The sequence below is a fragment of the Mobula birostris genome, chromosome X, assembly GCF_030028105.1.
Source record: "Mobula birostris isolate sMobBir1 chromosome X, sMobBir1.hap1, whole genome shotgun sequence".
Taxonomy (NCBI): Eukaryota; Metazoa; Chordata; class Chondrichthyes; order Myliobatiformes; family Myliobatidae; genus Mobula; species Mobula birostris.
In genome coordinates, this window is record NC_092402.1 from 44033041 (window position 1) to 44056029 (window position 22989).

Consider the following 22989-nt stretch of genomic DNA (forward strand, 5'->3'; position numbering starts at 1 on the left):
TAGGTGACACACCAAATCTTCTCAAACTCCTAATGAAATATAGCCGCTGTCTTGCCTTCCTTATAGCTGCATCGATATGCTAGGACCAGGTTATGTCCTCGGAGATATTGACACCCAGGAACTTGAAATTGCTCACTCGATTCACTTCTGATCCCGCTACGAGAACCTGTGTGTACAATGCCTATAACAAAATGTATTCACCCCCCACCCCCAGAAGTTTTCATGTTTTATTGTTTCACACGGTGATTTTAACTTGGCTTTTTTGACAATGATCAGCAGAAAAAGACTCTTTTATATCAAAATGAAAACAGATCTCTACAAAGTGAACTAAATTAATTACAAATATAAAAGACAAAATAATGGATTGCATACATATTCACCCCCTTTAAGATGACACAAAAAATCATCACTGGTGCAGCCAGGCTTTAGAAGTTACATAATTAGTTAAATGAAAATCTGTTTTTGGAGACCTGTGTGCAGTCAAGGTGTTTCAATTGAATGTAGTAAAAATACACCTGTATCTGGAAGGTCCAACTGCTGTTGAGTCAGTATCCTGGCAAAAACTCTAGCATGGAGACAAAAGAACACTCCAAGCGACTCCGCGAAAAGGTTATTTAAAAGCACAAGTCAGGAGACGGATACAAGAAAATTTCCAAGTCACTGAATACCCATTGGAGTATAGTTAAGTCAATCATCAAGAAATGGAAAGAAAATGACACAGCTGTAAATCTGCCTAGAGCAGACTGAGTGACTCAAAAATGGAGTGACCATGCAAGACAGGTAATAGTAAGTGAGGCTACCAAGAGACCTATGACAACTCTGGAGGAGTTACAAGCTTCAGAGGCTGAGATGGGAAATACTGCACATGCAACAACTGTTGCCCGGGTGCTTTACCAGTTGCAGCTTTATGGGAGAGTGGCAAAGAGAAAGCCACTGTTGAAAAAAATTCACATGAAACCTCAGCTAGAGTTTGCCAGAAGGCATGTGGGAGAAGTCAGCTGGAAGAAGGTTCTATGGTGTGATGAAACCAAAATTGAGCTTTCTGGCCATCAGACTAAATGCTATGTTTGGCATAAGCCAAACACTGCACATCATCAAAAACACACCATTCCTACCATGAAGGCTGTATCCCTACGGTGGTGGCTGCATCATGTTGTGGGGATGCTTCACTGCCGCAGGCCCTGGAAGGTTTGTGAAGGTAGAGGGTAAAATGAATGCAGCAAAATACTGGGAAATCCTAGAGGAAAACCTGATGCAGTCTGCAAGAGAACTGCAACTTGGGAGAAGTTTAGTTTTCTAGCAAGACAATGACTCCAAGCATAAAGCCAAGGCTACACAGAAATGGCTTAAAAACAACAAAGTTAATGTCCTGGAGTGGTTAAGTCAGAGTCCAGACCTCAATCCAATTGAGAATTTGTGGCTGGAGTTAAAAAAGGCTGTTCACTCATGATCCCCAGGCAATCTGACAAAGCTTGAGCAGTTTCGTAAAGAATGGGGAAAAAATTGCAGTGTCTAGATGTGCAAAGCCGATAGAGACCTGGCCACAGAGACTCAAATCTATAATTGCTCTCAAAGGTGCATCTACTAAATACTGACTTGAAGGGGGTGAATACTTATGTAATCAATTACATTGTGTTTTATGTTTGTAATTAATTTAGATCACTTTGTAGAGATCTGTTTTCACTTGGACATGAAAAAGTTTTTCTGCTGATCAGTATAAAAAAAAACCAAATTAAATCCACTGTGATTCAATGTTTGTAAAACATTAAAACATGATAACTTCTAAGGGTGGTGAATACTTTTTATAGGCACTGTATAATAAAAACTAATAATAATCAGTAAATATACTGAAAACATGAGTTGTAGAGTCCTTAAAATTGAGTGCATAGGGTGTGGAATCAGTTCAGTGTTGAGGTGAGTGAAATTATCTATGCTGGTTCAGGAGCCTGATGGTTGAAGGGTAATATCTGTCCCTGAACCTGGTGGTGTGGGACCTCCTTCCCAATGGCAACAGTGAGAAGAGATGGTGGATGGTGGGGGTCCCTGATGATGGTTGCTGCTTTCTTATGGTGTTGCTCGCTGTAGATGTGCCCGATGGGTGGGGGTGGGGGCTTTCACCGTGATGGACTGGGCTGTATCCTCTACTTTTTGTAGGCTTTTCCGTTGGGGTTACAGTGATCCTGTATTCACAATGTATGCCAAATACGTTGAGATTAATAATAAGTTGTGATCTTGTTGAGTGGAGAACGGATGAGGGACTGAATGTTTCATTGTCTTATGCTCATATATTCCTTCCCGTGGATTCCTTTAAAACCCAGCTCTTTGACTTTCATTCTTCTCCCATAATATCCCCGTCCCGGAATATTTTATTACATTAAAATACTCATACAATCACATAAGTTGCTGTTTATGTCCAATTTATAAGCAGAAGCAAATTTTAAAATGAACCTATGTTAAAAGCTATTAACTATATTACAACGATTTTGCAAAAGCACACTAATAAAAGTGGTATTTATCTTCACTTCAGTTACCCCAAGGCCACTGTACATACTATTCGAGGAAAACTAAAGAGCAGCCAATCACAACATTGTACTCTGTCTGATCTTTGGCTTTCAATCAAAGTATTGGAAACAATAACTGCCACCAATCAGAGGGCTTGTCTCATCTGCTGCTCGGCAGGCTCCACCGCAGTGTGCTCTCGCTGCGAGTAACTCTGTTGCTGTTGTGGCAGTGCACATTGAATTTCAGCACGGCTGTCGCTGCTGGATGGGTCTTTGCAGGGGACAAGTCCCTCTCCCTGTGTTGTAGGGCAGAGTTGTGTGTGTGTTTGAAAAGGGCCAATCTGGGCAGAGGTTGCCCGAAGGAAACCTCTTCCTGGCCCGTCGGGCAGATTTGACAGGGCCAACCAACCAGAGAGGTTGTCTTAATTGCCGCTGGACTGAGAGGTTGTCCTTACAGGAGGATTTCGGTATCTTTCGATAGGAAAGAAAACAGCACTTACAAGCAAAAACTCCTGGCGCAAGATAGGAACTCAACAACTCCTTCCCAACACGCTAGATCTCGCACCCAGAGGGGAAAAATATCAAAACCGTGCAAGCGAAGTCACTAGCAGTTACTGTGAGGAAAACAAATATCCTAAAAGGCGGCTATGGATTCCAACAACACAGGTAAAGGAAATACTTTTATTTAAAACAATAAAATTATGTAGCCCGACTTTTGAAGTGAATGTCAGAGATAATTAACCCCTGCTTTCCTTGTTGTAGAGTAGAGGATGACAATACTTCTTGAAAATCATTGTGTTTTCAAGCAGTCTTAGTATTCGCATTTAGATGTATGTGTTTTTGTAGCCGGCGCTTGCGGTACACCCTGACAACTACAACCAGTTTATGTATATTCAAATGAATAACGGTGCTGACCTGGGCATTCAAGGATTAATATTTTTAAATTGCCACAGTTTAAACTGCGGTTTCTATGGTTACGTTCCCATATATCTGTGCCTGCAATATATATGTCACAAAATGTGATGGCCTACAATTTTAATATCAGCATTACTACTGGGATAGTTGACTGTGCTATTTCGAGATAACTGGAGAGTATTATGTTGTGAGATCAGCTATTAATAAATACTTCCTTATACATTTATAATTTCGCAGTAATAAATGAGACTTGCTCCTTTGACTGACGTTTCTATGTTACTGCTACTGGGATGTTATACTACAGTGTGATTTTTCTTCACGTTTGTATTTTGAAGTGTGCAGTATGGTTTATAATTTGCTTTGTACTATTCGGTTAGTGTAACTGGGACGTTGACATAGCAAGCCCTGTTTTTCTTCCCCTTGTTGATATCGTTTCCCAAGACCCATAAAGTAGGTCACAGTCGGAGTAAGGTGCGAGTTATTTTTCAGAAACTCACATGGACAATGCTCCCTAGCCATGTGCACCTTGTGTATATGCCCCTCCTCCTCCTCCGCCCATTCAATTACACAATTATGCTCAGAGTGGTGTGCAGATCCAGGACAAGTCAGTACCGACCGACTCGGAGTGTGACCGACCAGCTCTCCCTCCCCCGCCTCCGGTAATGACGTAACGTACAACGACAGACAAGGAACCCCAGCTCTTCTCCGTCCCTTCTTTTTTACAAAGTACGCAGCGTTTTAAGTGTTGTCTCTGCGGATAGTGATCTATCCACTTTAGTACGACGCGCGTGAAATGGAGTGGCCATCAATATTTCCCAAATAAAACAACATTTCTATTCTACTTGAATAAACCAAAGTGCATTTCTTAATTGGATCTATTTATTCAAAATAGCCGAAACTGAATTTCCCATTTGAGCTTGTAATCTTGGAGTTTTGAATAAATACGCGTCTTAAACTTGTGGGATGTGTATAAAAATATATACTCTTCTGCAGAATGTCAAGGAGAATTCTGAATCTTTAAAAAAAACTCGGTGGACGCACCCCCATTACAATCAGATCAATAACATTTAGTTACATACCATTGGTCAAAGTGTGTATTTTATTTACGGTTATTGTCCGAAGACAAGCAAAGCTGCATCTTCCAACGTTCGTCTCCAGATGTGTAAAAACCACTAGCTCTTGTACACTACATTCAAAAGATTTATCTTTGCATGAACTAATTGTGAAAAACATCTAGATTTTTCCCCCTTTATCCCTGGGTGTTTGTGGGGGGGGCGCCGTTCGGGAAAAGGTACACGATTTGATTCAATAGTTATTTAAATATGCAATTCGAAAAAAAAACTTCGTGTTTTGCATTTAGCGTTGGAGTTCCAGGTCATTTAAATGCAAGAATTTGAGCTGCTTGGTGGTGTGGGGGAGTTATTCTGCAGGGCCGCGAATGGCTTACTACGCCGCACTGCACCTTATTTATGCACGGCAGGGACATGTTTGTGAGACCCAACGCTCATTTCGAAGGGTTCGGCGTCTCGATGGTTAAATCGGACTGTAAGGACGTGTTTGCTGTTGGGAGGCTGGAAACAGCTTGTGATGCGGCAGTAATCCAGGTCAGGAGGCGGAGAATATTCCTTGCTGGTGTTATTTCCAGCTCTCAGCTGGGGCACGGCTCTATCTCCGTCGGAATGCGCGGCCACACCGACCACCTCCCCTTCATCCCCTCCAATCCTCAAACAGCGAGGGATCACAGTCCCAATGCAGCGCCCGTGGTTCCTTAAAATCCAGGCCAAGTGTTTCACACTTCGCCCCTCAATGGAGAGACAGATCTCTCTTCCCCATTTTATTTTGAGACGTTGCCTTAATTTCAAACCCGGCAGCACTATCTACAGGCTCAAGGCTTCCAGGCCAGTTTGTAGCGCAAAGAGCGGTCGCTGTACACGTGATTGCTGTAACAACATCTGTCAATGGGAGGTGACCCAGCACCTCCCCTTCTCCCCCCCCTTTCATTTCCCCAACACGTGTACCGTGGAGGTGGGGCGGCCGCGTTGCTAAAACACGCGAGTTGCGGCCAACACGTGGATCAGCCCGTGACTCAACCTCCACACTGGGTCTATTAATAACCAAGCCTCAGGAATAACCTTCATTCAGTGGTGTCGCAGAGCGCTGGTTCGCGACCTCTTGTTTGCTTGCCTTTTCAACGCGCCCTGCTGGTTGGGACGGGGAAAGGGAAACTGGCATGAAATAAACTTACTGTTCCAACTGCTCCAAACAGGGGACTTCAATCCTGGCGACTGCCGTTTGTACATTTTGTCCAGGTTTCCATTTCATTTAACAAACATTAGTAATAGGGAGATCCATAATATTGCGGGGAATGCAATATTGATGTAATCTTCTCGGGCAGAATATTGTGGGTTCAAGTTTCCTCAGAACATTGTACCACAAAACTGGAATCAGGTTGATTATTACTAACGTATGTCGTGAAATTTGTTTTTGTAGCTGCACTACAGTACAAAACATAATTACTGTTAAGTTTCAAAAAGAAACAAATAGTGCAAAAGAGGAATAGTGAGGCAATGTTCATGGACCGTTCAGAAATCCAATGGCAGAGGGGAACAGACAGTTTCTAAAACATTGGGAGGTGTGTGTTCAGGCCGCTTCCTGTATCTCCTCTCCGATGGTAGTAATGAAAAGAGGACATGGGATGGTGAAGGTTTTTACTGATGGATGCTAACTTTTTGAGGCACCACCTTTTGAAGGTGTTCTCAGTGGTGTGGAGGTTTGAGCCTGTGATGGAGCTGGCTGATGTCCTACTATTAGAAATACCTTATTTCGGATGAGGTATCAAACCAAAGACCCAAAAGTGCCCTTGAGTAAAACATTTTTTGAAAAAGCAGGGACATTACCTTTGGGCACACATCATAAACACAAGAGATTCTACAGATGCTGGAAATCCAGAGCAGCGCACACAAAATGCTGGAGGAACTCGGGTCAGGCTACATCTATGAAAAGGAATAAACAGTGAAGTTTCAGGCCAGTCCTGATGAAGGGATTTGGCTTGAAATGTCAACTGTTTATTCCTTCCATAGATGATGCCTGACTTGCTGGGTTCCTTCAGTGCTTTCTGTGTGTGCTTCTTAAATTATCCTTTGAGTTCTGTCTGATACTTAATCCTCAACAGATCTAGGGTATTATCTAGTCACACCCTCAGCTGTTTTTGACAGCTTATTGTATGCAAATTAACTGCTGTGTTCCCTGTACTGCAAAGGTGCACTCCAAAAGTACTTCAATGACTGTAAAGATTACTTAGATTTCTTAGAACGGATGTGAAAAATGCTATGCCAATTCAAGCCTTTTCAATACAACGGATGGCAAAATTAGGTCAGGATGCAAATTAAATTACTGATTCTAAATTTCCCCAATCTCAGTGGACTAAATCTACCAACCCCTTCCTTACAATTTGCAAATATTTTCCAAATATTCCAGTAACTTTGAGTTTTGTGCTATTGAAGATGAGAGATACCACCAGTGGTTAAGGAATATAGCATCTACCATTAACCCTCTGTTATGAAATAGTTACTTGTCAAGTGAAGTATGGCATAGATGAGATGGGAAATAAAGAAACAGTGATTCTCCGAGAGGCTGATACACTTCCGCCACACTCTCACCCACTCATGTCCACAGACGTGTGCTGTCAAGTGTGTGTGTGTGTAGATCACAGAATGAATTGGGGTTGACTTTTTGGCTTTAGAGTCACAAGATTGCAGGTGCTGGGATCTGGAGCAATTTAGTACCCGGCTGGAGGAATTCAGCAGATTGAAGATTGGCGGGGGGGGGGGAACTGAATTGTTGGTGGTTTGGGTCCAAGCCCTGCATCAGGAATATTGCAGGGTCTTCAGTCAAAACGTCGACAATTTCCTTTTTGTCAGAAATGCTGCTCAACCTGTTAAATTCCACCAGTAGGTTGTTTGTTTACTTTAACCGAATCCGAAGATCAAAGTCCGAAGGCCAATTGGAAGTCGAGGCCTGACAGCTGGAGCCATGAGTCTACGATTTTGTGAGTTCACAGGAGGCTGGAGGTTGGAGATAGCCTGTTCTAGGGCTGGAGGACTGTGTGTGTGCGTGGGTGGGTGCAAGGGAGGAACAGGGCTGGCTTTGCTGTTGTTTTTCTGCTTGTTGTGTTCTATGTTGTTCTGCTGAGCATTGTGGGCATAATATGTTGGCGCCAGTATGTGTGGTGACACTTGTGGGCTGCCCACTGCACTTCCTTGGGTGTGTTGGTTGTTAACACAAATGTCACACATGATGTACTTGCTTCCCATTAAGGTCCTCCATCTCTGTCTGTCCTTGACCATTTTCTCTATTATGCTCCAGGTGTGGTTCGGGATCCTTACTTCTGCCTCGACGGTATGGCACCAAGTTGTCCTTGGTCTCCCGTGTTTCTTCCACCCTTCAGGGGTCCAATGAAGTGCTGTTTTGATGATCTCTCTTCTCATCACGCGCCATTTTTCGATGTACATGTAATAAATAAATGCAAATCTGCATCTGAAATTTGTGCTTAAGCTCACATGTAGGAAAGGTACAAGAGACTATTTAGCCCCAGAGTCCAGTCTAGTGTTGACGATCAAAATGGGTAAAATAATAATAGTAATTTTTATTGCTTCTTAGTGCTGTATCAGTTTTGAAAAGGAGTTTTTGACCTTTGAGTGTTGTTGACTAATCAATATAATTGCATTTTGTATGAATTTAGTAGGGACAAGATTGTTACAGTCCAGAGTTCTTAGCATTTTATTACAAGAAAAGATTTGGATTCAGCTAGTCTGGGTTTGATTGCAACAGAGGTAAGATTAAAATTTCTTGTTGGATCATTCAGCACAGAAACACGACCTTTGGCCCATCTGGTCCAAGTTGACCAAGCGCCCATCCAAGCTAGCCTCATTTGTCTGTATTTGGCCCATATCCTTCAAAACCTTTCCTATCCATCTACCTTTACAAGTCTTTTAAAAGTTGATTCTTGTATCTTTCTCTGGCAGTTCATTCCATATATGTACCACCTCAGTGTAAAGGAATTAAAATGTCCCTCAGGTTCCTATTAAATCCTTCCCCTCTCACCTTAAACTTTGTCCTCAAGTTCTTGATTTCCCCAAGGTAGGGGAAGAGACTGCACAGATGTCACACTTCCAGCCCGATGACCATAAGACATGGGAGCAGATTTAGGCCATTTGGCCCATCAAATCTACTCCACCATTTTCTTGTGGCTGATTTATTATCTCCCTCATCGCTCCTGCCTTCTCCCTGTAACCTTTAACACCTTGACGAATCAAGAACCTATCAACCTCCACTTTAAATATACCCAGTGGCTTGATCTCCACAGCTACCTGTGGCAATGAATTCCACAGATTCTTCACCTTCTGGCTAAAGAAATTCCTCCTCATCCCTGTTTGAAAGGGATGCCCTTATATTTGGTGGCGGCACCTTCTGGTCCTAGACTCTCCCACCACTGGGAAGACCTCTCCACATCCACTCTATCTAGGCCTTTCAATACTTGGTAAAATATACAGTGAAATGCATTGTTTGTGTCAAATAAATCCGTGAGGATGTGCTGGGGGCAGCCTGTAAGTGTCACCACGCTTCTGGCACCAATATTGCATGCCCGCAACTTACTGATTCTAACCTTTAGAATGTGGGAGGAAATCGGAACACCCGGAGGAAACCCACGTGGTCACAGGGAGAACATACAAACTCCTACAGACTCCTGTAAGGAGGTGGGCACAGATGCAGGGTAGATTTTATGGGTTGATGGCCAATTATCTGAATAATCATACTGGAAAGTCAAAGTTGAATTTACCTTTATCTATACGGGTTCATTTTTGCACAGGCACAATGAAAAAATGCACTTGTAGCAACGTCACAGGCACATACCATCAGGTAAGCAGAAGTCACAAGAAAGACAAATTAAACAAATTTTATACCCAATGTTTACACAATTAGAATGAAAAAAAAAATCAAAGTCCTTTGTGGTCATGGTGTTACTATACTGAGACAGTGGCTAGGTTTGTGCAGGATGGTCCAAGTTATTTGACCCACTTAAAGGTGAAATGAGACTGCAGACTTCAGCATGTGGGGAGTAGGAACAGACATCTCTGGTTCAGTAATGTTGGGCCAGAGGATCTTTGCTATATTTGAGTCCATAATATCATTAAGACATAGGAGCAGGATTAGGCTATTCAGCCCATCAAGTCTGCTTACCCATTCCATTCTGGCTGATTTATTATCCCTCTTAACCCTATTCTTCTTTCTTCTCCCCATAACCTCCACAGCTATCTGTGCCAATGAATTCCGCAGATTTGCCACCCTGGCTGAATAAATTACTCCTCTACTCTGTTCTAAAGGGATGTCCTTCTATTCTGAGGCTGTGTCCCCTGGTCCTAGATTCTCCCACTATAGGAAACATCCTCTCCACATCCACTCATTTTAGGCCTTTTAATATTTGATAGGTTTCAATGAGATCCCCCCCCACTCCATTCTTCCAAACTCCAGCTAGTACAGGCCCAGAGCCATCAAACAGTCCCCCTACATTAACACTTTCATTGGAGAGTAACAATAGGCCAATAGGCTGAAAGTTCACAAATCTCGAGTGTGCAAGTCAGCAACCAAATCCAGGTTTATGATGAGTCCCACAAAGTTTTACTGCACTTTTTGTTTTGTGTCGTGGGCCTCAAGCAGTTGGCAGCGGTCCCAAAGATGAAACCGTAAACATGTAATTCCAGCCTTGGCACAGCCAAACACAATAAAATTCCAGCTGAGCCACAGGGTGTCTGACGTATAAAGTTCTGATTCAGGCTGAAATGATGCAATTGGAACCCAAACTTGGCAAAATTCCACAAAAGCACATGGAGGGGGCACTAAAAAAACCCACTGGCATCAACAGAGCAGTTTAGAACAGTAGGCAGGTCAGGCAGCAAATACAGACAAACAAGTTGATCAGTTTTTAAAAAGTCAGCTGCTTGACTTCTGGTTCTCCACAGATGCTCCTTTGACCTGGTGACTAACGGCAGCCTTTCCTGTTTTTGTTTTTCATGCTTCTGGTATCTGCAGCTCATTTGAGTTGACGCTGCGTTGTTTTACAATTCAGGCAGGACATTAACAGTGAAATGTGCAGCTCAGATGATCATAACCAGTATTCCAATGGCATTTCAGCTTGTGGTATCCCTGCTGCGGAATCAGAAAGGGATGGGTTTAAGTTCCATTTTAACAAGTCCACTGATTCCCAGGTTGATGTGTTAGTGTTGCAGCATGTGACAGAGCTGCCCTCACTGGGACGAGTTCTTAGCTAAAAGCTTTAACCATCTTGTCAGGTGGATCTAAGGGACACAACAATGCCTTTTTGAGGAGGTGCAGAAGAGTTATGTAGTGTTGTGGACAATATATATCTCTCCTTTAATATCAGTACAACGGACCATCTGGTTATTATATTGTTAATGGGACCTTAAAAGCTCATCGACTCCATTTTCAGTCTTTTGCCATTTGTCTACAGTCGACGGTGGTGTAGTGGCTTCAGCACCGGACTTCAAGGCGAGTGGTCTTGGGTTCAAATCCCGCTGGCTCCTTGCAGGCTTTCCATCCGTGCTGGGTTGAGTGTCGAGCTAGCAAAAAAACAGACAAAAATGCTAAAGAAACAGCAAGGTTGCTGCCCGATGCGCCACAAGGCGCAGAGAGAAATAATAACAATTTGTAGGGGTATAGGGAAATAAGAGGAGGACAAATGGGGCCAATGGGATTGCTGTGCTGGGAGCCAATGTGAACTCAGTGGGCTGATTGGTTTGTTGTATAAGTATGTGTTGGTTGCATTGTTACAACAACAATTATAGTTCAAGAAGTATTTTGGCTTTGAAGCATTTTGGAATGACCTATAGCAATTGAATGTTTTACATAAAGCAAATATTTTTAAGAACAATTTGACACTATTTAAATACTTTTAATGTAAATTGACTAAGGAGGAATGAGTAAATCTGATGACCTAAGCAATTTGATTGCCACTATACAATTGGGGGAGTGTACTTGAACATCTTGTTCCGTGTCTACATTCCTGTAGTGAGATTCGGTGTTCCTGGCATCCTTTCAAAGAGGAAGTGTACTATTGTAGATTTGTATATTTACACACACAAAGTGCTGGAGGAGCTCAGCAGGTCAGGCAACATCTATGGTGAGGAATAAAGAGTCGATGTTTTGGGCCGAGACCCTTCATCTGGACCCCTCCAACATGTGTGTTACTCTGGATTTCCAGCATCTGCAGAATCTCCTTTGTGGATTTTTTGTCACCAAAATTTATTTTCTCTCTCTTTTCCTGGCTCTGCTTGGGATGGGAGGGTGACCTTTAATTCTACAAGTGATGCCTATTTGGTTTTCATGGAAATGCATCTTTTACGTTTTATGTTACCTGAAGATCAGATACCAGGTGATTAAAGATTGTTCATTCCTCTTACACTGTAATGTCAGGTAGCTGCTTCCCCCATCAGACTCCTGGATTCGCATACACCCTGGGAACTAGGGAATTTTAATGACATTACATTTGAATAGCCAGTTCAGGCTTGTGGATTCTTACGATCCAATCTGTAGGGGCATTAAATTTGAGCCTTTAGAGGAAGTTGTAAAACAGTTCACTCACCAGGGCTGTCATAAACCTGATACTTCCCTCAGTTGATGGCCAGAACATAAAATCTGGTGGAAGCTGTTTCCCGAAATGTAGCCAAGTCATTAGGTATTTTTTTAAAGCAGAGGTTAATAAGTTCTTGATTAGTAAGGACATTAATGGTTACTGGGAGAAGGCAGTAAAATGGGGTTGAGAGGGATAATAAATCAGCCCTGATGGAATGCCAGGGAGACTTAATGGGCTGAATGGCCTAATTCTGCTCCTGTGTCTTCTGGTAGTAGACTAGAGAGCCAAAGAAACAACACTGTAGATTTCTCCCCCACACCAAGTCCCTTCTGTAAAAGTCACCTGTAAGTCAAGCTTTGATTATTTTTAAAGGGACTGAAAAGGAAAGTGGAGGGGCAGGCTTGTACACTGTGTTCCTCCAATAAAATTGGTTGAATTTGATATTTATTTATCAAAACATCACTTGATACCTGCATCACCTTGCGGTGGTGGGACCTGCTCAATCCCAAGGACATGGCCTAGAAGACAAGCGCGCCTTTGGGGTTCCAAGGCTCTGCGGCCCTGTGGATGGGCTGATTCTAGGTCAATGCCACTGACAGAAGCATTGTGGGAGAAAACGGAACATCGGGAGCAGTGGATCAGCTGTTGGAGGCTCTATAGCTGGCGAGTCTCTCTGTCTCTGCCTCTGTGGGGGGGAAGAATTTGTTGCCAATTCTTGAGTTGGAGAATTTGGGGGGGCGGGGGTGGTGGTGAGACGCGAAAGCAACGGCTCAGACTTTAACACTAAATCAGCGAGTTGTTCTGCTTATGTTTCCCCTCTCGCTGAGTGACACCTCTCTGTCCCTTTATCAAGGAGAGCGAGCCAGTGGTATGTCGAATTTTCGGGTGAACAATTAGTTTTTGTTGTACTGCAGATCACGGTTTTTCTTGGGGGCTTTGCTATTGCCTGCTTGGTGGGTGGAGGGTCCTGATGCTCTTTTTTTTCCTAGGTAAGTGGAGGAGGGCCATTGCTTTGCTGCTGCTTGTATGTGGGAGCGGGGGAGACTTTGGGGTTCAAACGTTTTTACTGTCACTTATACTTTGGAGCACTCTTCTGTTTTTGTGGATGTCTGTGAAGAATAAGAATTTCAGGATCTATATTGCCTACATTGCTCTGATATTAAATTGAACCATTGAACCTAATGTAATATTTGTTCCTCTTGTAAATGTAATTGGAAATTATAACACGTTATGTTCTGATTGGAATAAGTAAGGTCTGAAAACGTATGTTGCTTTTTCTTGTACTATTGACCTAAAGGTCACAGGGAGAAGATAAAAAGTGAAATAATTTTAAAATGGAGGATGATGTTTTCTGATTATCAAAGCCTCCAAGAGAGGTGGGAAGTAACATGGGGAAGATGTTTTACAGTAACTGTAAACTCTCTCGTAAATTCTTCCCTTGCTGTGCTCACATTACAGGTGGTGTGATCACCTATATTGGGCCAAACAGTTCCTCTTCTAGCCCGGTCCTGCTCTACAGTGACAACTCCAACAGTAGTTTCCAGTCGGTGTCCCAGTCATGTTCCCCATTGCCTCCTTCTCCAAATGGCTCCAGCTCCAGCTCCCAGGACAGCAAACACTACCGAAGCAGCTCTTCAGGATCTGGGGATGATTGTTCAAGCACTGGATCCTTCAACAACCTGAAGCTTTCTACTGATGATGGCAACACCATCTCCACCACCAAAATCAACTCCGGGATCACTAGTGAGTAATTCAGAATTTCATAGAAATGGCCTCTTGTTCCCTCAGTAAAAACTCACTGTCACTAAGGGTAGGCAGTATTTAGGAATTAATATTTTGTTTGGAAACCAGTCACCTTATTCATTGTGCTCTTCATGTTGATACTCTTCCAATGCTGCCATTTCTACTCCATTCTTCAACCCTTCCTAAAAATAACTCTTTGGCTGTGCTTTAATTTCCTTCTGCATTAATTTATCCTGTCTCTTCCCAGACTTGTAAAGTTCTAACACAATGCATTATGTGAATGAAAGCCTAACATTCAAGTTGCAAAGAATAAACTTAATTCATCATAGGGAGGAACTGAATAACTGATTTCCTTATTTGCAAACAGATGGTCAGATAGCACTGACCAGGTGTCCCTCTCAGAATTACTACCTCCAAGTCAGATTTATAATTTTACTAAAAGCATTTAGAAGTACTTTAAAATAAAACAAATAAATAAAACAAACTAATCTTTAAACCATAACCCTCCCCTTTTCCTTCTAAATGTGTGCCTTACAAACTCTGTTGCAGTCACTAGGGTTTCAGTTCCTGCACCAGACCTGATTAGTGCAAGTGATTTCCTTGGCCTGTGGGGTGTGCCTTCAGATTGGGCTGCATATGGAATCCAGCAATAGGGAAAACTGGCATGTTTGTTCCCTAAGTATGTCAGCAAACTCTGTTCTGTGTTTCACAGTGCATACACAGAAGCCCAGGACTGCTTCAGTTTGAATGGTGAGCACCACCTCCATGGGTCGTCCCATGCCTCTTGTTTCGGAGATCAATAGTTTCCAAATTTCTTCATGTATATTTTGGATCAGAAAATAGCTTATTGGATAGATACTGTCTGCAGGACAGGATAGTCCGGGTGTGGGACACGGAATTCCCTTCCTCCTTTAACTTAACGAGAGCCATCCAGAGAGATTCATATCGTTCTGGAGCTCTTCTCCAGCTGTGAAACAATGAAGGTGATAGTTTCCTACTTGGGTAATTTGGAAAATTATCTGCTAGCATTAGGGAAATTTGCTAACATTACAAGAGGGATGATTAAAATTAGCTTTATTTCTTGTGTACATCAAAGTATACAGTGAGATGTGTCGTTTGCACCAATGACTAATACTGTCTGAGAATGGGCTGGGGACAGCCTGCAAGTGTTGCTTTGTTTCCATTGCCATCACAGCATGCCTACAGCTCACTGACCCTGACTAACTCGTACGCCTTTAGAACGTGGGAGGAAACCGGAGCACCCAGAGGAAGCCCACGCGGTCAGGGGGAAAACGTACAAACATCTTGCAGACAGTGGTGGGAATTGAACCCCAATCATTGCCCCTATAAAGTGTTGTGCTAGCCATTACGCTACTGTGCTACCTGGCTCAGTATTTCATTATTAACACAACATACATAAATATAGGAACACCACTGGGATTGTGAAACGGGCCCAGCAGAGATTGCACTTTCTGAGGAAGCTTAAACAAGCATCACTCCCCACTAACATCTTAACTACATTCTGCAGAGGCGTGCTGACCTTTTGCATCACAACCTGGTACTCCAGCTGCAGTGCTGTCGATAAAAAGCCTTGCAGAGGGTGGTTAGGGGAGCAGAGAAGGTTATTGGGGTCTCCCTACCTTCTGTCCAAGACCTCTTTCAGAGTCAATGCCTCCAGAAGACACGGTACATCATTAAAGACCCCTCACACCCTCTCCATGAACTGTTTGTTCTTCTGCCATCAGGCAAACGTTACAGGAGCATCAAAACTAAAACCACAAGGCTACTAACAGCTTCCTCCCACAGGCAGTCAGACTGCTAAATAGCTGCTCTACCTGACTCTGCACTGGACACTTTTAACTTGCACTGGACACTTATAACTTGATTTTAACTGACATGTGGCTGTTGTGTTTTACTTTTTATTGTTATGTCTATTATTTAGTGTTGCGTTTGTTATGTTATGATTGCACTGCTCCTGAGAAACGCTGTCTCATTTTGCCCTGCAGAGCTGATGTATGGTTAAAGTTTTTTTGAATCTTGAATCTTGAATAATGCAAAAATATTTGTATGGGGTGGCAATTCCTGGCTGTATGTGCTAGGATAGCAGTAGCTGCATAGTATCCTGCAGTGACTTTATTGGAATCAAGTTTCCAAACCAATGTATGAAGTGCACATGCACACTCAGCGCAGGAATTCAAGGATCTGCCCCATCTTTACTACAGTCTTTATCATCAGTTGGCTTTGCCTGAAAGACAGCATCAATAGTACCAACCATTTGTAGTTCTCAGAAGATCATTGTGTAGAATGCTGTGGTCACTTTTGAAGTTCCTGTTAATCAATTTCCTTTGTTTCTCTTTCCTCCAGAGATCAGTGGAATGATTCTGCTGTGTAAAGTGTGTGGGGATGTAGCCTCTGGGTTTCACTATGGAGTTCACGCCTGTGAAGGTTGTAAGGTTAGTTACTGCCATTTGCATCTACAGTTAACGTGAATGCGTGCATTTGTACAGGCGTGTCTCTTGGGATATGCACACACACAATAACAACAGCAGCAACTATTTATGTAGCATCTTTAACATAGCAAAAGTGACCCAGAGCTCTCCAAAGTAGCGTTCCTAAACAGAAAATCGACACTCAACCTAATAAGGAAATACTGTACAGCTAACTGAAAGCTTGGCCAAAAAGAGGTTTTAAGGCATGTCGTCAGAATGAAAATCAGGTTTACAATCACTGACATAATTTGTGAAATTTGTTGTTTTGCAGCAGTAGTACAGTACAGAACATAAAAAAAGTTACAATATGAAATATAAAAAATCTAGCAAAACATGAGGTGGCATTCATAGGTTCATGGCCCATTTAGAAATATGAAGCTGAGAATGTTGAAAACATTGAGAGACATTGTGAAGAGAGGGTGAGAGACAGAGAGGTTTAGGGGAATGAAATACCAGAGCTTAACGCCTTCACAGAAAACCAGACTTAGAGAACTTCAGATACCTTGGATGTTATAGGGCAGGAGGAATTCAAAGTCATCCATGTTGCCATACACACAAGTGTGATGGAAAAACTTACTTGCAACAGCATCACAGGCACATAAGCAGCAACCACAAGAAAGCATTAATTAAGCACAAGTGTACATAGGCTGAGTTGTGATCCAGCAGGATTGCAAAGGCTGAGTGACTCCTGTGCTCTGTGTGGTGCTCTCTGACTGTCTCTAATTGCACATCTACCATGTGAAATGCAACCGAGCCAGATGAGTTTCCTACTTATTCCTGATTTATCTAACCTCCACTGGGGGCGGACGGTGTTATCAGTGCCATGGTTTCTGAGACCAAGACTATGTCCTTATTTGCAATCCAATGAACTATTGCTCAATTGGGGTTTTGGCTGACTGGATGTGGAAGGGGGACTTAATGTGTCTACAGTATATATTCAAACACAAACTGGCGGAAACGTATCGTGCAACCAACCCCATGTTCATGTTTACATGCTCATGTGCACTGTCAGTTCTAAGTGAGTAGAATATTAGTCAATTTATTTATTCAAATGGAACCCATTAAAGGAAACAGAAAGAAAGTAGTTTGGAATCCTAGACTTGTAGAGTATGTGTCCAAAACAGAAAAAAAGTGGCAGGAAAAATCATTGCGGACACTATCTACCCTGCAAACAGCCTTTTCCATAAGCTCCCTTCTGGAAAGTGCTATAGGGTTATTAAAACAAAAAAACTTCACGCCATCTTAGGAGTTTCTTCCCCCAGGCAGTTGATCTGATCAACCATTCTAGTTACAGTACTGTGCAAAAGTCTTAGGCACATAGAAAACTAGGGTGCTGAAGACTTTTGCACTTTTGCCAATGCGGAGAGCGAGTTTGTAAATCTGGCTGGAGCAAAGGATATTGGGAGTGGCGAAGGTGGAGTGCTGTGGAAGGGGTCTGGGTCAGGTGGCAGAGAAGGGGTGCCGGGGTTGGGGGATGACACACGCAGCCCTGAAACACCAGGCAAGGTAATTTGATTCCAAAAAATTGGTTTATTGATCATTACAGAATGTCTCCCTGGTGCATCCCACTCTCTCCCCTCTCCCTTCCCCTTTTCCCAACCATGATTCCCCTCTCCCTGCCCCCTTCCCACTCTCAGTCCACAATCGAGACCCATATCAGAATCAGGTTTATCATCACTCACATACGTCATTAAATTTTTTTTGCAGCAGTACAGTACAATGCATAAAATTACTACAGTACTGTGCAAAGGCCTTGTGCACACTAGCTATATATGTGCCTAAGACTTTTGTACAGTACCATAGCTTCTGGCCCCACTCCTCCATCTTTTACCTCAGTCACTGCTATGTAAATATTTTAGACCACTTTTTACAATGGTGCTTACATTGTAAACAATGCTGGTATTTATGCACATTTTATTCAATATCCTTAATTCAACCTCTAACCTCTTTTTTTAAAATATAATTTTTTACTCTTGTTGATGAGTCCTGATGAAGGGTTTCAGCCTGCAATGCTAACTGTTTATTCCTTTCCATAGATGTTACTGCCTGACCTGCTGAGTTCCTCCAGCATTTTGTGTGCGTTACTCTGGATTTCCAACACCTGCAAAATCCCTTGTGTTTATGAGTGTTGAACGTTGTCATTTTGTTTTGGTTGCATGTCATGCCAACACAACACAGCAAATTCCTAATACATGTACATGTAACCAGCAAATAAAGTTGACCCTTGAGTGAAGTTGATCCTTAAAAGCAAAAGTGCTGGTAATGCTCAGTCTGTGTTCTTTCTGGCTTCTAGGGCTTCTTCCGGAGAAGCATTCAGCAGAACATCCAGTATAAGAAGTGTCTCAAGAATGAGAATTGCACCATCATGCGAATCAACAGGAATCGCTGCCAGCAATGCCGCTTTAAGAAGTGCCTTGCAGTTGGCATGTCCAGGGATGGTGAGCTTTCCAATTACTATTCCAATAAATAAATACGGTTTCCTGTTTGAATCTTTTGTGTTTTACTTTCTGGAGTACAAAGGCAAAGCAGTGAAAATATCAATACCATTCAAAACCTTGCTTGCTTGAGCTCTTCATGGCAGTATGGATGGAAATCTCACCTTGTCAACCATAGCCTAGTGGCGGTGATCTTTGCCTGAACCAGAATGCTGTTGGTTCAATCCTTGCCGCAGGAGCCAAAGCTGACCCTTTCCTGAAGGACTGCTTTGCCAGGCTTGCTGTCTTTCAGAGGAGGTGGATAGTGCTGGTCTTATTTTGTCCCACATGAGAATGATCCAGTAGCACCATTTGAGGAACATCAGTATATCAGCATTTATATCCATCCAACAATTGATTCACTCCTGCTTGATGCGTCTACATCTTGCTGTGGTCAAGTTACAATTTTTGCTCACCAAACTACGGTGACTAAGACACAAAGAGAACTTAATTGTCAGTAAAGCACACTGGATTTTATGAAAGGTCCTTTCTTGAATAAGAGATGGTTTTTATCTTTTAGTTATTTTTATTTTATTAGACCGTAAAACATAGGAGCAGAATTAGGCCATTTGGCCCATTGAGTCTGCTCTGCCATTCAATCAAGAAGAAAAAAGCCCTTAACTCGGAGTGGAGTCATCAGGACACCGTCACAATGGCATTTTTTTTTAGCAAGCTTTCTTATTTTTACAAGGCTGAGTTGCTAGCTCGACACTCAACAAAGCAAGGATGGAAAGCGTGCAAGGGAGCCAGCTGGATTCGAACTCGGGCGCCTTTGCTCCGAAGTCCAGCGCTGATGCCACTACGCCACTAGCTGGCATTCAATCAAGGCTGATCCTTTTTTTTTTAAATCTCCACAGCCCCACTCCCCGGCCTTCTCTTTGTAATCTTTGACATGTCCAATCAAGAACTGATCAAGCTCGGCCTTAAGTACACCCAGTGTCTTGGCCTCCACAGCTGCCTGTAGTAATAAATTCTACAAATTCACCACCCTCTGGCTAAAGAAGTTGCTCTGCATCTACTTTAAATGGATGCCCCTCTATCCTGAGGCTGTGCCTTCTTAGCCTAGACTCCTTCACCATGGGAAACCTTCTTTCCACATCTACTCTGTCTAGGCCTTTCAACATTCGAAAGGTTTCCATGAGAACTCCTTATTCTTCTAAATTCCAGTGAGTACAGACCCAGAGCTATTAAACTTCCTCATATGATAACCCAGAATCATCCTTGTGAACTCCTCTGAACCCTCTTCAATGCCAGCGCAAATGATGAGGAGCCCAAAACTGTTCACAATACTCAAGGTGAAGCCTCACCAAGTGCCTTAAGGTCTCAGCCTTAGAAAATAATTTGCACGTTTATTTCTACTACCAAAATGCATGACCATGCATTTTCCAATATTGTATTTCATTTGCCACTCTCTTTCCCATTCTCCTAATCTGTCTATGTTCTTCTGCAGCCTGCCTGTTTCCTCAACACTAGCTGCTCATCCACCAGTCTTGGTATCAATTGCAAACTTGGCAACAAAGCCATCTATTCCATCATCTAAATCACTGATGTTAGCATAAAAAGAAGTGGTCCCAACACCGAACCCCGTGGAACACCACTAGTCGCTGGCAGCCAACCAGAAAAGGATCCATTTATTCCCACTTGCTGCCTCCTACCAATCAGTCAATGCTCTAACCATGTTAGTAACTTTCCTGTAATACCAGGGGTTCTTAACTTGGTAAGCAGCCTCATTTGTGGCTCCTTGTCAAAGGCCTTCTGAAAGTCCAAATATACAATGTCCACTACATCCCCTTTATCCTACTTGTAATCTCCTCAAAGAATTCCAACAGGTTTGTCAGGCAAGATTTTCCATTAAGGAAACCATGCTGACTTTGTCCTATCTTGTCCTGTGTCTCCAAATAATCCATAACCTCATCCTTAAATATTGACTCCAACATCTTCCCCACCACTGAGGTCAGGCTAACTGGTCTATAATTTCCTTTCTGCTGCCTTCCTTCTTTCTTAAAGAGTGGGCTGACATTTGTAATTTTCCAGTCCTCTGGCACCATGCCAGAGTCCAATGATTTTTGAAAGATCATTACTAATGCCTCCACAATCTTTACCGCTACCTCTTTCAGAACCCTAGGGTGCAGTTCATCTGATCTAGGTGATTTTTGTACTTTTAGGTCTTTCAGCTTGTTGAGCACCTTCTCTCTTGTAATAGTAACTGCACTCACTTCTCTTCCTTCACACAGTACAACATCTGGCACACTGCTAGTGTCTTTCAAAGTGAAGACTGATGCAAAATACTCATTTAGTTCATCTGCCATCTCCTTGTCCCCTGTTATTATTTCTCCTGCCTTATTTTCTAGTGGTCCTATATCCACTCTTACTTCTCTTTTATTCTTAACATGCTTGAAAATGCTTTTACTATCCACTTTGATATTGTTTGCTAGCTTGCTTTCATATTTCATCTTTTCCCTCCTAATGATTCTTTTAGTTGTTCTCTGTAGGGTTTTTAAAGCTTCCCAGTCCTCTTTCTTCCCATTAATTTTTGCTTTGTTGTATGCTCTCTCTTTTGCTTTTACATTAGCTTTGACTTCTCTTGTCAGCCACGGTTGTACTATTTTGCCATTTGAGAATTTTTTTGTTTTTGGAATACATCTATCCTGTAGCTTCCTCATTTCCCCCAGAAACTCACGCCATTGCTGGTCTGCTGTCATCCCTGGCAGCATCTCCTTCCAATTTACTTTGGCCAACTCCTCTCTCCTACCACTGTAATTTCCTTTACTCCACTGAAATACTGCTACGTCAGACTTTACTTCCTCTCTATCAACTTTCAAGTTGAACTCAATCGTATTGTGATCATTTCTTCCTGAGGGTTCTTTTACCTTAAGCTCCCTGATCGCCTCTGGTTCATTACATAACACCCGATCCAGAATAGCTGATCCCCTAGTAGGCTCAATGACAAACTGCTCTAAAAGGCCACTTCATAGGCATTCAACAGATTCATTCTCGTGAGATCCATTTCTAGCCTGGTTTTCCCAATCGAACTGCATGTTGAAATCTCCCATGACTTTCATAACATTACCCTTTTGACATGCCTTTTCTATTTCCTGTTGTAGTCTATGGTCCACCTCCCAGCTACTGTTGGGAGGCCTGTATATAACTGCCATCAGGGTCCTTTTACCCTTGCACAAGGATTCAACATCTTCTGATCCTATGTCACAACTTTCTACTGATTTGATGCCATCCTTTACCAGCAGAGCCACGCCAACCCCTCTGCCTACCTTCCTATCCCTCTGATACAACGTGTAACCTTGGACATTCAGCTCCCAACTACAACCATCCTTCAGCCACGATTCACTGATGGCCACAACATCATACCTGGCAATCTATAATAGTGCAACAGGATCAGCCACCTTTTATTCTCCCCTGCATTGATATATAACACTTTGAGTGCTATATTTGTTACCCTTTTTGATCCTGCATCCCTACTGCTCTGATACTCAACCTGCTGGCTGCAATTATGTCCTATCACCTGCCTGCCCTTCCTGACAGTCTGACTGCACACTATCTTTGCTTTTTTACTATCCGTCCTATCCTAAGTCCCTTCACTCTGGTTCCCACCCCCCCCCCCGCCAAATTAGTTTAAACCCTCCCCAACAGCGCTAACAAACCTGCCTGCAAGAATATTGGTTCCCCTTGGATTCAGGTGCAACCTGTCACTTTTGAACAGGTCATACCTCCCCCAGATGAGATCCCAGTGATCCAAGAACCTGAAGCCCTGCCCCCTGCACCAGTTTCTCAGCCATACATTTATCTGCTAAATCATCCTGTTTCTACCCTCACTGGCGCGTGGCACAGGCAGCAATCCAGAAATTGCTACCTGGCATGTCCTGCTTCTCAGCTTTCTACCTAGCTCTCTAAATTTTCTTTTCAAGACCTCTTTCCTTTTCCTTTCTATGTCATTGGTACCAATATGTACCAAGACATCTGGCTGCGCTCTCTCCCTGTGCAAGATGTAACGGACATAATCTGAGACATCCTTGACCCTAGGACCAGGGAGGCAACATACCATCTGGGTGTCCCATTCACGTCCACAGAATCTTCTGTCTGTTCCTCTGACTACTGAGTCCCCTATCACTACCGCTCCCCTCTTCCCCCTCTTTCCCTTCTGCACCACAGACCCATTCTCCGTATCAGTAACCTGATTTTTGTGGCATTCCCCTGGGAGG

The 22989-nt window shown here is 42.8% G+C and overlaps 2 protein-coding genes across 3 annotated transcripts in view; one reads left to right on the forward strand and one right to left on the reverse strand.

The window, feature by feature from the left end:
- Positions 1-2685: 2685 nt before the first annotated feature.
- nr1d1 (nuclear receptor subfamily 1, group d, member 1) overlaps positions 2686-22989 on the forward strand; it is a 31226-nt gene continuing 10922 nt past the window's right edge. The window contains exons 1-5 of one of the 2 annotated variants that reach the window (XM_072249515.1): positions 2686-3167; positions 7368-7464; positions 13525-13809; positions 16174-16262; positions 18592-18736. In XM_072249515.1, coding sequence (XP_072105616.1) covers positions 7449-7464; positions 13525-13809; positions 16174-16262; positions 18592-18736 — 535 coding nt within the window. In that variant the 5' untranslated portion in view covers positions 2686-3167; positions 7368-7448. The remainder of the gene's footprint in view (positions 3168-7367; positions 7465-13524; positions 13810-16173; positions 16263-18591; positions 18737-22989) is intronic. The other variant, XM_072249514.1, reaches the window with a different exon arrangement.
- The window catches only part of LOC140191785 (thyroid hormone receptor alpha), a 534600-nt gene continuing 522579 nt past the window's right edge, over positions 10969-22989 (reverse strand). Inside the window, exon 19 of the mRNA XM_072249536.1 lies at positions 10969-11053. The gene's annotated coding sequence lies outside the window, so the exon portion shown is untranslated. The remainder of the gene's footprint in view (positions 11054-22989) is intronic.